Genomic DNA, 14331 nt, shown 5'->3' on the forward strand with positions numbered 1-14331 from the left:
GGCGCCTTGCCGCCGCTACGGCCGGAGTCCGGGCCCCACATCATTATATCCGGTTAAGTAGGGATCATAAGGAAGATTTGAAGGTATGGGATTCCTTTTTGGCTACCTACAATGGCCGCTCGTTGTGGATGGATGCGGTAGTTTCAAACTTTGATTTGGAACTTTTTACTGACGCAGCAGGGTCATGCGGCTTTGGGGCTTTTTTATCAGGGGAAGTGGAGTGCTGGGGAATGGCCGGTGAGTTGGAAGGAGGGTGGCTTGATACGCAACTTAGCGGTATTGGAATTGTTTCCGATTGTGCTGGCGGTGGAGCTTTGGGGCTCAGACTTTGCGAACCGTAGGGTGCGTTTTCACTGTGATAACTTGGGGGTTGTACAGGCCATTAACAATAACACTGCATCTTCCCCCCCAGTTGTGCGTTTACTGCGGCACCTGGTGTTATGCTGTTTGTGTATTAATTGTTGTGTGTCTGCGATTCATGTTCCGGGGGTGGACAATTCTGTGGCTGATGCGTTGTCTCGTTTCCAGTGGGACAGGTTTCGTCAACTGGTGCCGGGAGCGGATGTGTCCGGGATTCCTTGTCCCGAGAGGTTGTGGAGCATCGCATTGCCATCGCTCAACGGTTGATACATCGATCGATATCCGCAGCCACTCGGGCTGTGTACAGTAAGGTCTGGGAGGAATGGGAGGCTCTGATAGGTGAAGTGGAGGACAGTTCCCAAGATGAAGGGAGGATTCAGATGCTGCTCTATTTTATAGGCAGGAACTTTGAGGAGGGAGTGTCTGTTTCTTCTATGTCTAGTAAACTGTCGGGACTGGCCTTCATGTTCCAGTTGGCTGGGCAAAGGGACGTGACAAAGGCATTCATGGTTCGGCGTGCTATGCGTGGATATCGCGCTGGTCGAACGGCTGCCGACAAACGACGCCCGGTTTCATTTGAGGTTTTAAGGGAGGTAGTTGGGCAGTTGGGGGATGTTTGTTTTTCGCATTTCGAAAAGGTTTTGTTCCGGGCCATTTTTGTAATGGCTTTTTTCGGAGCTTTTCGGGTAGGTGAGATGGTGAGTAAGAATAAAAAGGGGGATGGGGGGTTGGAAGTACAGGATGTTTGGTTAAGGGGGGACACGCTGGGGGTATTTTTGAAAAGGTCCAAGACGGATCAGTTAGGGAAGGGGAAGTGGGTGAAGTTAAAAAGCATCCCGGGTTCCCCTGTATGTCCGGTTACGGCAGTTGATGAGTTTTGCGCAATTAGGCCTCGTGTAGGGGGGGTCTTCTTCCAACATGAGGATGGTAGGGCGGTCTCGCGTTTCCAGTTTCAGGCGGTTTTTAAAAAATGTTTGGAGGCTGCGGGTTTAAATGTAGAGAATTACTCTTCTCACTCATTTCGCATTGGAGCAGCTACGGAGGCGGTTCGGTGGGGATTGGATGAGCAGGTGGTGAGGAGTATTGGTAGGTGGGAATCATCTAGGTTTAAGTTGTATGTTCGTCCTCACTTACTTTAGTAATATAATCCTACAGGGTTGGGTGAGGGCTGCTGTGTTGACTAAACATAATAATGATAGACAGCATTTAAGTTCAGAAAGCCAGGGGTTTTTAGCTGCCAGGGAATGTAGGGTGATGTTCGTTTTTCTCCTTGTATTCCTTTTGTTTGTTTTCAATGTTTTTTTTCAGATTCGGACTCCTGTTTGGTGTGGATCCTGGGACACTCTTATGTGTATTGGGGAGCCAGGAGGGCTGATGTTAGGAGGGGGGGCAGGTTGTTGGGGCTGACAGAAGGGGAGGGAGTAGTACGTTGGATCGGGATTCCGGGCATGCTCTGGTCCAGGGTAGTACCCGAGATGCATAAGTTCGCAAGTCTGGATCGCACTCCTGATGTGGTTGTGATTCATGCGGGTGGTAACGATCTGGGGATTCGATGTGCGAGAGAGCTTATACGGGACATTAAGTTCGATCTGCTTCGGTTACAGTCATTTTTTCCGGATACCATTTTCATTTGGTCGGATATTGTGGCCAGGTCGGCTTGGCGTTTGGCTCGCTCTGTGGCAGGACTGAACAGAGCAAGGATAAAGGTCAATAAAGCCGTGGCAAAATTTTTTGTTCGTAATGGCGGTTTGGCAGTGCGTCATCGGGATTTGGAGGAAGAAACCTGGCGTTTTTTGCGAGCGGATGGTGTACACTTAAATGCAATTGGCCTTGACCTGTGGCAATTGGCTCTGCAAGACGGTGTACACCGGGCATTTCGGGTGTGGAGGGCGACACGCACGTAAGGTGTCACGTGCGCGTGCTGTGGCGGCAGGTCTATGGGGTCCTTGAAGGCGGGGCTGAAAAATAATGGAGGTTTAAGGGGGTTGGGCCCTACGGAGGTATGGGCGTCCTTCTCCCTGGTATGGAAACAATGGTGGAGCAAGTTGTATCTGGAAGGAGGTAGCTGTTTGTCCCCGAGCTTTCGTAATTACACGGCGGGGGGCCGTTTATGGGTATACCGATACAACTAGTTGGTGGTAAAAAACATTGATATTTGCCTTCAAGGATCTCTAGACCAAAAAAGGTTATTAGGAAGGTTCAGTTTGGTAAAATGTTTATAAGAATATATATTATGCATTAAGTTATTTGTTCACAAAGTATTTTTTGTATTTTATTTTGTTGTAATAAAAGGCTGCTATGGCCATTCGACTCCAATAAGAGTAGTGTCGTGTGGTCAATGGTGGGTAAAAAGGGGGGTAAGATAGAAGTATCAGTATTTCACGGTAGCCTCACTTATAGACACATCCCTTAGTCAAGTAATGGCCCGGAGACAGAGGAACTCTAGGGGGAGGGCCAGCATGACTTGGGTGGGGCAGTGAGGCGGAGTTGTTAAGGTAGTGTAATTAGGATAGGAGGTGCTGTGGGGGGAGTTTTAGATAAAAGTGGGGGGCGGAGTTATATCAGGGTCAGTGTGAGAGAGGAGCGGCCGTTAGAAGAATTCCCACCCTCCCTCCCCTTTTTTCATTGATGGATACAGTTACGGGTATTAGGGGGGAGTATGGGATGTTTATGTTTCGGGTTATTGTTTATGAGGTAAGAATTGGGGATGGTTAGGATTTTGATTGTCGTAGCAGCGGCAGGTCTATGGGGTCCTTGAAGGCGGGGCTGAAAAATAATGGAGGTTTAAGGGGGTTGGGCCCTACGGAGGTATGGGCGTCCTTCTCCCTGGTATGGAAACAATGGTGGAGCAAGTTGTATCTGGAAGGAGGTAGCTGTTTGTCCCCGAGCTTTCGTAATTACACGGCGGGGGGCCGTTTATGGGTATACCGATACAACTAGTTGGTGGTAAAAAACATTGATATTTGCCTTCAAGGATCTCTAGACCAAAAAAGGTTATTAGGAAGGTTCAGTTTGGTAAAATGTTTATAAGAATATATATTATGCATTAAGTTATTTGTTCACAAAGTATTTTTTGTATTTTATTTTGTTGTAATAAAAGGCTGCTATGGCCATTCGACTCCAATAAGAGTAGTGTCGTGTGGTCAATGGTGGGTAAAAAGGGGGGTAAGATAGAAGTATCAGTATTTCACGGTAGCCTCACTTATAGACACATCCCTTAGTCATGACTTGAAGACTACAGTCATCAAACTTAACAGAACTTGAGCAGTTCTGCAAAGAAAAGTGGGCAAGTCAAGATGTGCAAACTTAGTAGAGACATATCCCAACAGACTAAAGGCTGTAATCAAAGCAAAAGGTGGTCCAACAAAATACTGACACAAGAGGGTGATCCTTTTTTCCAACCCAGTGATTTTGTTTTTTGTTTTTGGTTTTCTGACATGTTGATGTTATCACTTTTACTTGGATGTTATAAGTTGCACTGAGTAAAAACAGCTGGATAAAACAAAACATGTGCCTGCCTTCATTTTAGGCTGCACAGCAAAACAATGGGATTATTTTAAAGGGGGTGATTCTTTTCTATATCCACTATATACAGTATCTCACAAAAGTGAGTAAACCCCTCACATTTTTGTAAATATTTTATTATATCTTTTTTATGTACACTGCAGAAATTAAATTTTGCTACAATGTAAAGTAGAGAGTGTACAACTTGTATAACAGTGTAAATGTACCGTCCCCTCAAAATAACTCAACACACAGCCAATAATGTCTAAACCGCTGGCAAAAGTGAGTACACCCCTAAGTGAAAATGTCCAAATTGGGCCCAAAGTGTCAATATTTTGTGTGGCCACCATTATTTTCCAGCACTGCCTTAATCCTCTTGGGCATGGCGTTCACCAGATATAAACAAGGCAAAGGACAAATCCAAGGAAAGATCCAAGCTTACTCACCGACCAGCCCGTTGACAACTGAATCAACCTATCTAACAGTATGCAGGAGGTAAGCGAGTGGGGATGGGTGGTGAGGTTGGCTTCAGGTACAATATATACTAGGCTGTGGAGATATCAATTGACAGTAAGTACCCATGCAGCCTAACTACACAGCCTATGTATATAATCATCAGTAGCGTGATTATAGTTTACACAAAACATTTTAACAGTTCAAGGTAGAAAACTGAGAGGTAAAAAAACAAAACAAACAAAAAAAAAGAAAAAACAAAACATGTTAAAGGATAACTAGGATCTGAACCTGTGCAACCCAGGTAGGGTTGTGGGACCAGCAGGGGCTTTCTGTCCATTTGGATGTACAGAGTTCACATTGGGGTATAAGCCGCTGGACCCCAGTTGTATGGAACCTACAAATGCTAGGCAAGGGTGAGGTTCCTCATGGAAATACAACCAGGGATAGTTCACAGAACGACGGAGAATGACACATTTCGCTCAGTCTGGTATGAAGGCCTTAGGATGTCTGAATCCATTGGCTAGTGCCCGTGAAGATTTTTCCTCTTAAGTGGGATTTTAAAGGGTGGAAGTCTCAAGAAAAAGGTATAACAAAAAGTATAAAAAATTATCAAAATTTTATTGTATCAAAAATTTAAAAGAAAAACATGTGCTAGAATGGAAACAATGGATAAAAGCAACAATGGATGCCAGAATTAACAAATGATGAAAAATACAACCAGGATATACATGACAGGTCGACAGAGCTACACAAAACCCCACAAAGGCTATGTCAGCAAGGAGCCAATTGACAGTGCAGGTCCAACGCGTTTCGAGGCTTTATATAAGGATTGCGACCTCTTCTTCAGGGGCTAGAGGTAAGGTGTATATCTGTCTGCGAAACATTGTTACAAAGAAAGAGACAAAAAAGACACACAATGAAAAACATATTGATGTCAGAAAATCATGCATATATACAACTATTTACATAATCAGATTGTGATGTAATTACAAAAAATGTATCCTAACCATGCTATTGCAGGGTCAATACTGTATGGCATCCACCCCAAACAAGGGGGAAGGGGAGAACGGTAAGCCACCGGGGCCCAGATCCGAATATCAGCGACGCCGCCACACAACCAGGACCGCCAGCAGATCAGGACCAGACACAGAGGGCGTCACGTCCCTCAGCTGTATTTTAAATTCTCTTTATCAAAATCTTTTTGATAAAGATTGAGATTTTGATAAAGAGAATTTAAAATACAGCTGAGGGACGTGACGCCCTCTGTGTCTGGTCCTGATCTGCTGGCGGTCCTGGTTGTGTGGCGGCGTCGCTGATATTCGGATCTGGGCCCCGGTGGCTTACCGTTCTCCCCTTCCCCCTTGTTTGGGGTGGATGCCATACAGTATTGACCCTGCAATAGCATGGTTATGATACATTTTTTGTAATTACATCACAATCTGATTATGTAAATAGTTGTATATATGCATGATTTTCTGACATCAATATGTTTTTCATTGTGTGTCTTTTTGTCTCTTTCTTTATAACAATGTTTCGCAGACAGATATACACCTTACCTCTAGCCCCTGAAGAAGAGGTCGCAATCCTTATATAAAGCCTCGAAACGCGTTGGGCTTGCACTGTCAATTGGCTCCTTGCTGACATAGCCTTTGTGGGGTTTTGTGTAGCTCTGTCGACCTGTCATGTATATCCTGGTTGTATTTTTCATCATTTGTTATTTCTGGCATCCATTGTTGCTTTTATCCATTGTTTCCATTCTAGCACATGTTTTTCTTTTAAATTTTTGATACAATAAAATTTTGATAATTTTTTATACTTTTTGTTATACCTTTTTCTTGAGACTTCCACCCTTTAAAATCCCACTTAAGAGGAAAAATCGTCCATTGTATATGTATAAAGGGATGCGGGTTGGTTGTCTCATTCCATAAAGCTCTTGTCACCACCAGTTTCTAGTGCCCGTGAAGAAGACCCTTTCCGGATAGAGGATTGACCCGGCTGGGTGCGCTTCGGTGTAACGGTATAGGGGTGAGCGGCCGAACGGGCTGGTGTTCGGGGCAACGAAGCCTCAGACATCTGGGCAGGGGCTGCCATTTGCAGGGATTCCAGTAGGCGCTGCAATGACTCAGGTGAAGTACAAGAGTGTTGCTGACCCCGATAGGTAAACTGTAGGGCAAACGGAAATCGCCATGTGTACTTGAGCTGGTGCTGCAGTAAGATTTAGAGCTGGGGCTTAATGGCACGACGTTTGGCTATAGTGAGGGGAGCTAGGTCAGAGAAGAGTTGGTACGTATGAGCCTGGAACAGGAGACCACCTTTATTGCAGGCAGCAGATATGATTTGCTCCTTTGTACGGAAGAAGTGCAGTTTGAGGATTATGTCACGAGGTGGTCCTTCTGCTTGGCGGACAGTAAGGGCCCTGTGGATTCTATCAAATTCCAGGCATTCAATTAGTAGCGATGGAGCCAGTTCTTGGAATAGAGTGGTGCTAAAAGATGTCAGGTCATCAATGGTTTCAGGGATGCCATGGAGCCGCAGGTTAGATCTGCGTGAGCGATTCTTTGCATCCTCCAGATGAGAAAGGAGCATATTGTTCTCATCACAAAGTGCTGCATGCCCCTGGGCATGTTCCTGCATTGTAAACATCATATCATCCACCCTGGTTTCTAGGTCTGCTGTGCGCTGGCCCAGCTCCCTGATCTCACGGGAGAACCTATTGGTGATTTGGTCAGAGGTAGTTTTAAGGGCCTTCTGCAGCATCACTTCGATATGCTTAAGGAAGTCTTTCTGGAACATACCTGACTGTGGCAGCGCAGGAGAGCCACTCATGTTGAACTCTGCATCGGCCTCATCGTCGCTGTCCATCAGTCCAGATCTGGCTGGTGATGCTGCTTGCTGCTGTGCTAAGGCCTTAGCTGCCACTTTGGAGGTGGCACGGGCCAAAGCCTCTTTGATGAGTTTCGGTTTATTTTTACCTCGGTGCCCCGTCAAAACCATCACGAGTGAGCAGGCCGTGTTCCGGAGGCTGATCGCGGGGTGTGCCGGTATGCAGAGTGGTTCAGAGCCTGTGTAGAGTCCCAAAGATGCAGCGGGGAATGCAGAGCTCTAATGGGTTACATCCACCATGTCGAGCCTCGTGCATGCCAGGGAACCTTTGATTTTTATACATGTCATGCAACATGTGCTCCCAAAGTCGGAGCGTATGTCGCACTGGTGTGAACCGGGCCTAAAGGTGCAAATTCTAATATATTGATCACATTCTGAAAATGTAACCAATTTTATAGATCTATGACTTTTATATAATGACTTGTGTTGATCCATAAACCTACTCAGACTTGATAAACATACTATAGGCTGCCAATAATTGAATATGATTTATTAACCTTTGGGAAATTAGAATTAGATAATTTAATGACCAACAGTAACAAAATAGGATAATTTGAACAGAATAGAATTGCTTTCCCTCGTTTTGCAAATCCAAGAATGGAATTCTTTTCGTGTGTGTGTTATATGTGTACAGAGAGACCTGAAAGAGGTGAGAGACACACACACACAAACAGAAAGTATGCAAGGTTCAGTTTGAAAAGGGAGGTGTCATCAGTGGAGGAGGAGGTGGAAAATGAATGCAGAGAAGACAGAACTGAGTCTCTTGTTCAGTAAGGCAGCTTATAATGTGAAAAAGATTCCCTACAGCTAACAAGAGCCACCATGATGAAGAGACTTCAGTGATTTTACACTTGAATTAGATGTTACAGGAACTTTAAAAGTAATTCAAGAAATGCAGTAGATTTAGGACACCTTGCTACCTGGACTGATGCAAACAACAGTGATATAACCCTTATGAACCAGTAAACTACTTATTCAAGCCAAGGGAAGTAGCAAGATTGAGAATCCAACAACAGATTGCTGAGTCAAGTGTGTTCAAACCTGAAGCAAAATTTGAACATTCTTAAATTTACAGTGTCTGTAAAAACCTGCATAGAATAATGCCTCCTCTCTTCTTCATCCCTTTCCTTTTACTGCTGATGTCACGTGGAGCACAACCTGATGGCCCTAGAGGTTCCTGGCGTCGCAGATTTCGATGGGAAAGTAATGGACGAGTTTTCAGCCTCCAGAGCTCAGGTTCTGATCACAGAGCTGGTACTTTCTACATTTCAGAGGTACATAACCCTGTTAAACCAAGGAGACCTGCAGGATCTCAGACAAGAGACATCATCAGTAATAGTAAACCAAGTCATGCTGAAGAACAACTTAACCTCAGTCAAACTCCCACCCAAAGGAGTGATACTCCTTTGAGAATTTACACAAGCAATAAGGAACATATATTTTCTACCCACAAAACCAAAGGAATTCAGCAAGAGTCAATGCAAAGAAATGATATCACACAAGTATACCCTACAACAATTAAGAGTAAAAAGCAGACTTCAACTCAGTACCTGGCAGTCACAGAAACAACAAGTACACAGAGAAATGAAGCTATGCATAGGGTATCTACGCAGAGCAGTGCAATGCAAACAAGTAAAGCAACTCCACAGTCAGCATCCCAGAGAAGTTATGCAACTTCTGCACAGGTTAGTGATGTTCTGCTGAGAAATGATATCCCATTGCATAATACTATAACTCAGAAGAATGATGCTACACAGCAGAGGTCTGTCACCCAAAGGAATGAAATTACACATCGGACCTCTGTCAATCCAAGGAGTAACATTACACAGTGGAGTCCTGTCACCATGAAGAATGAAGTATCAGAAAGCACTGGCATCACTCCAAATAGTAATGCAATTCAAAGGGCAATCACCACGCAAAGACAATTAAATTCTGTAAGCTCTGACAGGGAGACACCCTCAAATGCCCGTCCAATAGGCTCTCCTCCTGTCGCACAGAGAATGGCTGGAGATGACCCACGAAACCCTTACAGACCTCGAAATGTTTTGACATCCAATTTAGCCCCTGCAGGTAGAAGACCAGGAGCACGGCCCTATCAATATGGTAAGTTTATTTAGGGTTTATGGGGCCAGTTCACTAGGTTGTGAGTTTAACACGTGATCATTTTTTAAAATTAAAATGTACACATAAACAAATAGGTCACATACAAAATCATTGCTTAGGTGCGTAATTGTTGTTTACAGCCTCAAATAGCTATATAAACTTTGCAAGATTTTATTTCTCATAAATAAATGCTTTTTTTTTTTTTTTACTCACAAAAAGTTAACTTACCTTCCCCTCAAGGGGAAGGGCCCATTCACACTTGTGTGTTGTGATAATTGCCACCACAATGCATGGCAATGCACCTGCTCTGCGTGCGGTGCTTTGTAATTCGATGTATATGTCAGCCAATGCTCTGTACCAGGGGCGTTGCTAGGTGGGAAAAAGACCAGGGCAGGGGCTTCAGCCCGAAGTCCGAGCCCAACACCGGGGGGGGTTAAGTGTTGTGTGGCGGCAGTGGGGGGTAAGCTCATTTGCTGGTTGCTGCCTGGCTTACCAGTGCCCATCAATGCTTACCACTAAAAACTGAACTACCTGACCCACACTGACCTACCTGACACACACTGATCATTACACTGACCTACCTGACATACACTGACCTACTTGACCCATACTGACCTACCTGACCATTACACTGACCTACAGTACCTGACACACACTGACCTATATGACGCACACTGACCTACCTGACGCACACTGACCATTACACTGACACACACTGACCTACCTGACACACACACTGACTATTACACTGACACACACTGACATGCACTGACCTACTTGACCATTACACGTCAGACTTCAGGTGGCCGTGACCTCCTCCTGCAGCTCAGCCGTAGTGTGTGGTGCACCCATCCCAGTAGACAGCAGGCAGCCAGGCAGAGACAGGAGAGGACAGGAAAGCCGCCGTGCAGGGATCTCGTAGTGCTCAGTGCAGCCGCATTGTAATTCCCGGCTTATGGAGCCTGCAGCACCTATGATGGACATCATACATCCCGCGGTCCCGGCATTGGACCAGTGGGACGTCCATCTTAGGCGCTGCAGGCTCCAGAAGGCGGGACCTGCTATGTCACTTGGCCACGCTCCGAGTCAGATCGGTCCCCACTCGGGGCCAATAATAGATTTGTGAATGCCCGAGACCTGGAGCCTTTTGGGGGCCCACTCGGGGCTCCAGCCCCCCTTAGTCCCCCTCCCGACGCCACTCCTCTGTACACTAAAGTCCAATGCACCACAATGCTAGGGGACAAGGTGGAGAGTGTGACGTCACCGCACCATCTCTACACCTTGTCCAAATCAGAGAATGCTTTGCATTAAATTCAGAAAATGCAAAGCATTCTTTGAATGGTGCCCATGCCAGGCGGCTAAGTAGTGGTGCCTACTTCAGTGATTTCTAGCTTTCAGGGGCATCAGCCAGGTATGGTATATGCATAGTTACATTGGTTTAAGCTTAACCAGTGTAACTATGTATAAAATATCCAAACCTGGAATTTCTTTTTAAGTGTGATTGAGCCCTTAGATAATTTAAAATATATTGGTCTTAATTTATAAAGCTGATACACCAGGATGAGGGCCTTTGTCGATGGTATCAGTTTGAGACGCTTCTGAAATCATTCAGAATTTATTGACAGGTACGTTACTTTGTTCTGACCTGTATTTTATTTGATTCATGGGGGTTTTGCATTCACGTATATATAGAAATTTAAAACAAGTTTGAAAGAACAAAAGCCAATATACACCAACCCTAAATGCCTAGTACACACAAGAAAATCGGACAAAAAATACCGCTCTCTCAGCGATTGTCCAATAATCTGATCATTAGTACACAGTTTTCAAGAACAAATCACGACAGTTCATACAAAACTGGATAAGCACGAAACTTTTCTTGTACGATAACAGAATGAACAATTTTTATGTAATTAGTATGGTATGTGTATAAAACAAATTGTGTGACCATGCATGCTCAGAAACAAAAAAATACATTACAATCAATACAATACATTACATCACTTCTGAAGTTGTATTCAGTCGTATGCAAATTTTCGGAACTTAAGAAACCTATTAATAAACGTATTCAAATAGTGAAGCGCTTTCCATCTCTATTTTAAGTGATACATTTTATAAAGTGAAATCCAAAAATTCCCCATCTCAAACCACCTCTACATATTCTAACCAATTTTCATATATGCAAAATAACAAAATTTATGTCAATATAAAGTGAAGTACAATCAAATAAAATGTCCCATACACCATCCAATCTTCGTGCAATTAGTAACTTATAATCAAGTTTTTGAAAAAGTGATTCCTTCCACATAATCAAACACACCCAAGTGCCCTTCACCACAGCTTTTGGGTACCTTCTCATCTGACAATATGGACCCTCCTGCTATTAAGGGTCAACTGCACTTTCTTTACAAAGATAGGCTTCCCCTCCTCTTCATGTGCTGAAAATACTCAGAAACACGATTCTCCAAAGGTAGATGGACCAAAAACGAAATACAGAGAGCCCAATAGTGCAGACTGATAATATGTATTTATTTAAAAGATTAACATTGCACTTACATATCAAAAGATTTCACAGGCATATAAACATATCCACTTAATATCAAAAGATGGCGTCTAAGCTCCGCCCAGCATGATGAAGTCTTTGCGATAGCCAATCCGAACGCAATGCATCAGGCAGGGCGGTGACGTCATCACAACGTATTTTCAGCACACGGAGAGAAGGGCAAGCCTATCTTTGTAAAGAAAGTGCAATTGACCCTTAATTGCAGGAAGGTCCATATTGTCAGGGGAGAAGACACCCAAAAGGTGTGGTGAAGGGCACTTGGGTGTGCTTGATTATGTGGAAGAACAAGAACTATTGGACATACTACAAGAACTTGAGTATCGTTCACTAATTGCACGAAGATTGGATGGTGTATGAGACATTTTATTTGATTGGACTTCAATCTACAGTATATTGATATAAATTTAGTTTTTTTGCATATATGAAAATTGGTTATAATATGTAGAGGTGGTTTGAGATTTTTGAATGTTACTTTATAAAATGAGATGGAAAGCGCTTCACTGTTTGAATAAGTTTATTTATATTTAATGGTGGTGTGATAGCACAGTAAGGTGCTAGATATTTATTTATTTATTTAGACCCCTTTCACACTGAGGCGTAATTCAGACGCTAAAGGGCTAAATAAAGCGACTGTAACGCGCCTGAAAAACGCCTCCCTTGCAGCCCCAGTGTGAAAGCACTCAGGGCTGCTGCTTGCAGGACGTTAGAAACAGTCCTGCAAGCAGCATCTTTGGAGCGGTTTAGGAGTGGTGTATACACCGCTCCTCCACCGCCCCTGCCCATTAAAATGAATGGACAGTACCGCGGAAGCCCTTGCAGAGCGATTCGGCAGCGGCGCTTTTCGGGCGCATTTAACCCTTTCTTCGGCAGGGGCGAAGTTAAAAGCACCCTGCTAGCAACCGAAAAGCGCCGCTAAAATGCGGCCCGCTGTTAGTGTGAAAGGGCTCTTATACTTAAAAATATTTTTTAGTAAGCGTGGGGATCTTTTATTTATTTATCTTATCTTAGTAACCTATTGGTTTTCGATATGAGACTAGCATGCAAAAAAAAAAAAAAATAGCAACGATCATTTGTCCAATAGTCTTGTCGTGTAAATGAGGCTTAAGCATCTCAGTTATGTACATTACATTTTCAGCTAAACCCAATAAGTTGTAAGAATAAGTCACTTTTCTAAAACAGCTTTGTGATATGACCCTAATATGTGACCATAAAAATGAGCAAATCATTTATTTTATTTATATAATAAAAAGTCCAGCGCTAGAAAATATCAAATGCAAATATACAAACTGGAAAAGGTGCAGATGTGCACACGTGAACCGTAGTTAATATATAATATTCATGTGAATATAAAATAATGCAAAAAAACTAAAAATGGCTAAATTGCAAGCAAGAATAAAGTGCAAATTAAACACTTATGCAAAAAGTTCATTGGTGATAAAAGTTCATAAGAAAAGATCCTCATGAAGCATGGATCCAATAGGTGAAATCATGTGAAGTGGAAAATATAAACTTGACCACGTGAAACCCGTCACCACAGAGAGATAAGAGGCTTACCAGAGAGCCAGCGACCACCCTTATTCAGGGGGGTCAAAAGGCACTTGTTGGATCTGAGATCCTGTGAAACGATGACACGATGTCCTGGTGCGTCCCTCTGCAATCTGGGACCTTATAGAGGGATAAACCGATGTCCAGGTTCATCCCTCTCTGGAAATCCTCACAGGTACCAAGCAGTGTTCAGATCCAATACAAATGAAACCAAGGCCAGATTGCAAAAAATGCAAATATGCAAAAAAAAGGAAAAACTCCAATAGTGCAATAATGCCTCGTGGGGTTACTTTAATAAAGAGAAATGCAATGCTGCATGTAAAGCTAAGAGACCCACGTACGAGTCAGGCATTAAAAATGGTAAAATAGAATTTCAAACAAAAGTAAAATCACATCAACATGTGAAAGCGACCGCGCATGCGCAGAGCGTGTGTGCGTAACGTCCTGACGATCGTTGCGTCAGATATGACGTCATCAGGGATACGCCCACACGCCTGCGCCAACGCTCTAAATAGTCACCTAGCAAGACAGAGGAGCACTACCATTGGCTGAAACGAACGATCCAAAGGCACTCATTGGATAGATATAATAGAAAAAATAGGAGGGCATGTCTTGTGTATGTTGGTCAGACCATCACAAAAGGGAGTCCGTAAGCCAATAAAAACACAGGACAGCAAAAAAACATGCCAGCCCTCTATAAACCGCATGCACCGCCATGTGGACAAATGTGAACAATTAATCTGTCAGAAAAAAGAAACATTAGTGATAACCACCCCAAAGACGGATAATTTTGAAAATTGGGTGGAGGGAAGGGGACATCACTGTTATTAATAAAACAGTTGATGTCCCACTCCACATTCAAGCCACCAGGCACATGGGACCCCAATTTAAGGATCCAGTTAGTCTCGGCCCTGGAG

General features: G+C 43.7%; 1 protein-coding gene across 1 annotated transcript in view; it reads left to right on the top strand.

Annotated features, from left to right (window-relative positions):
* Positions 1–7948: 7948 nt before the first annotated feature.
* The window catches only part of LOC141106451 (uncharacterized), an 83689-nt gene continuing 77306 nt past the window's right edge, over positions 7949–14331 (top strand). The window contains exon 1 of the mRNA XM_073597240.1: positions 7949–9306. Coding sequence (XP_073453341.1) covers positions 8304–9306 — 1003 coding nt within the window. The 5' untranslated portion in view covers positions 7949–8303. The remainder of the gene's footprint in view (positions 9307–14331) is intronic.

This window comes from Aquarana catesbeiana, linkage group LG01 (genome assembly GCF_042186555.1).
Source record: "Aquarana catesbeiana isolate 2022-GZ linkage group LG01, ASM4218655v1, whole genome shotgun sequence".
Classification (NCBI taxonomy): Eukaryota; Metazoa; Chordata; class Amphibia; order Anura; family Ranidae; genus Aquarana; species Aquarana catesbeiana.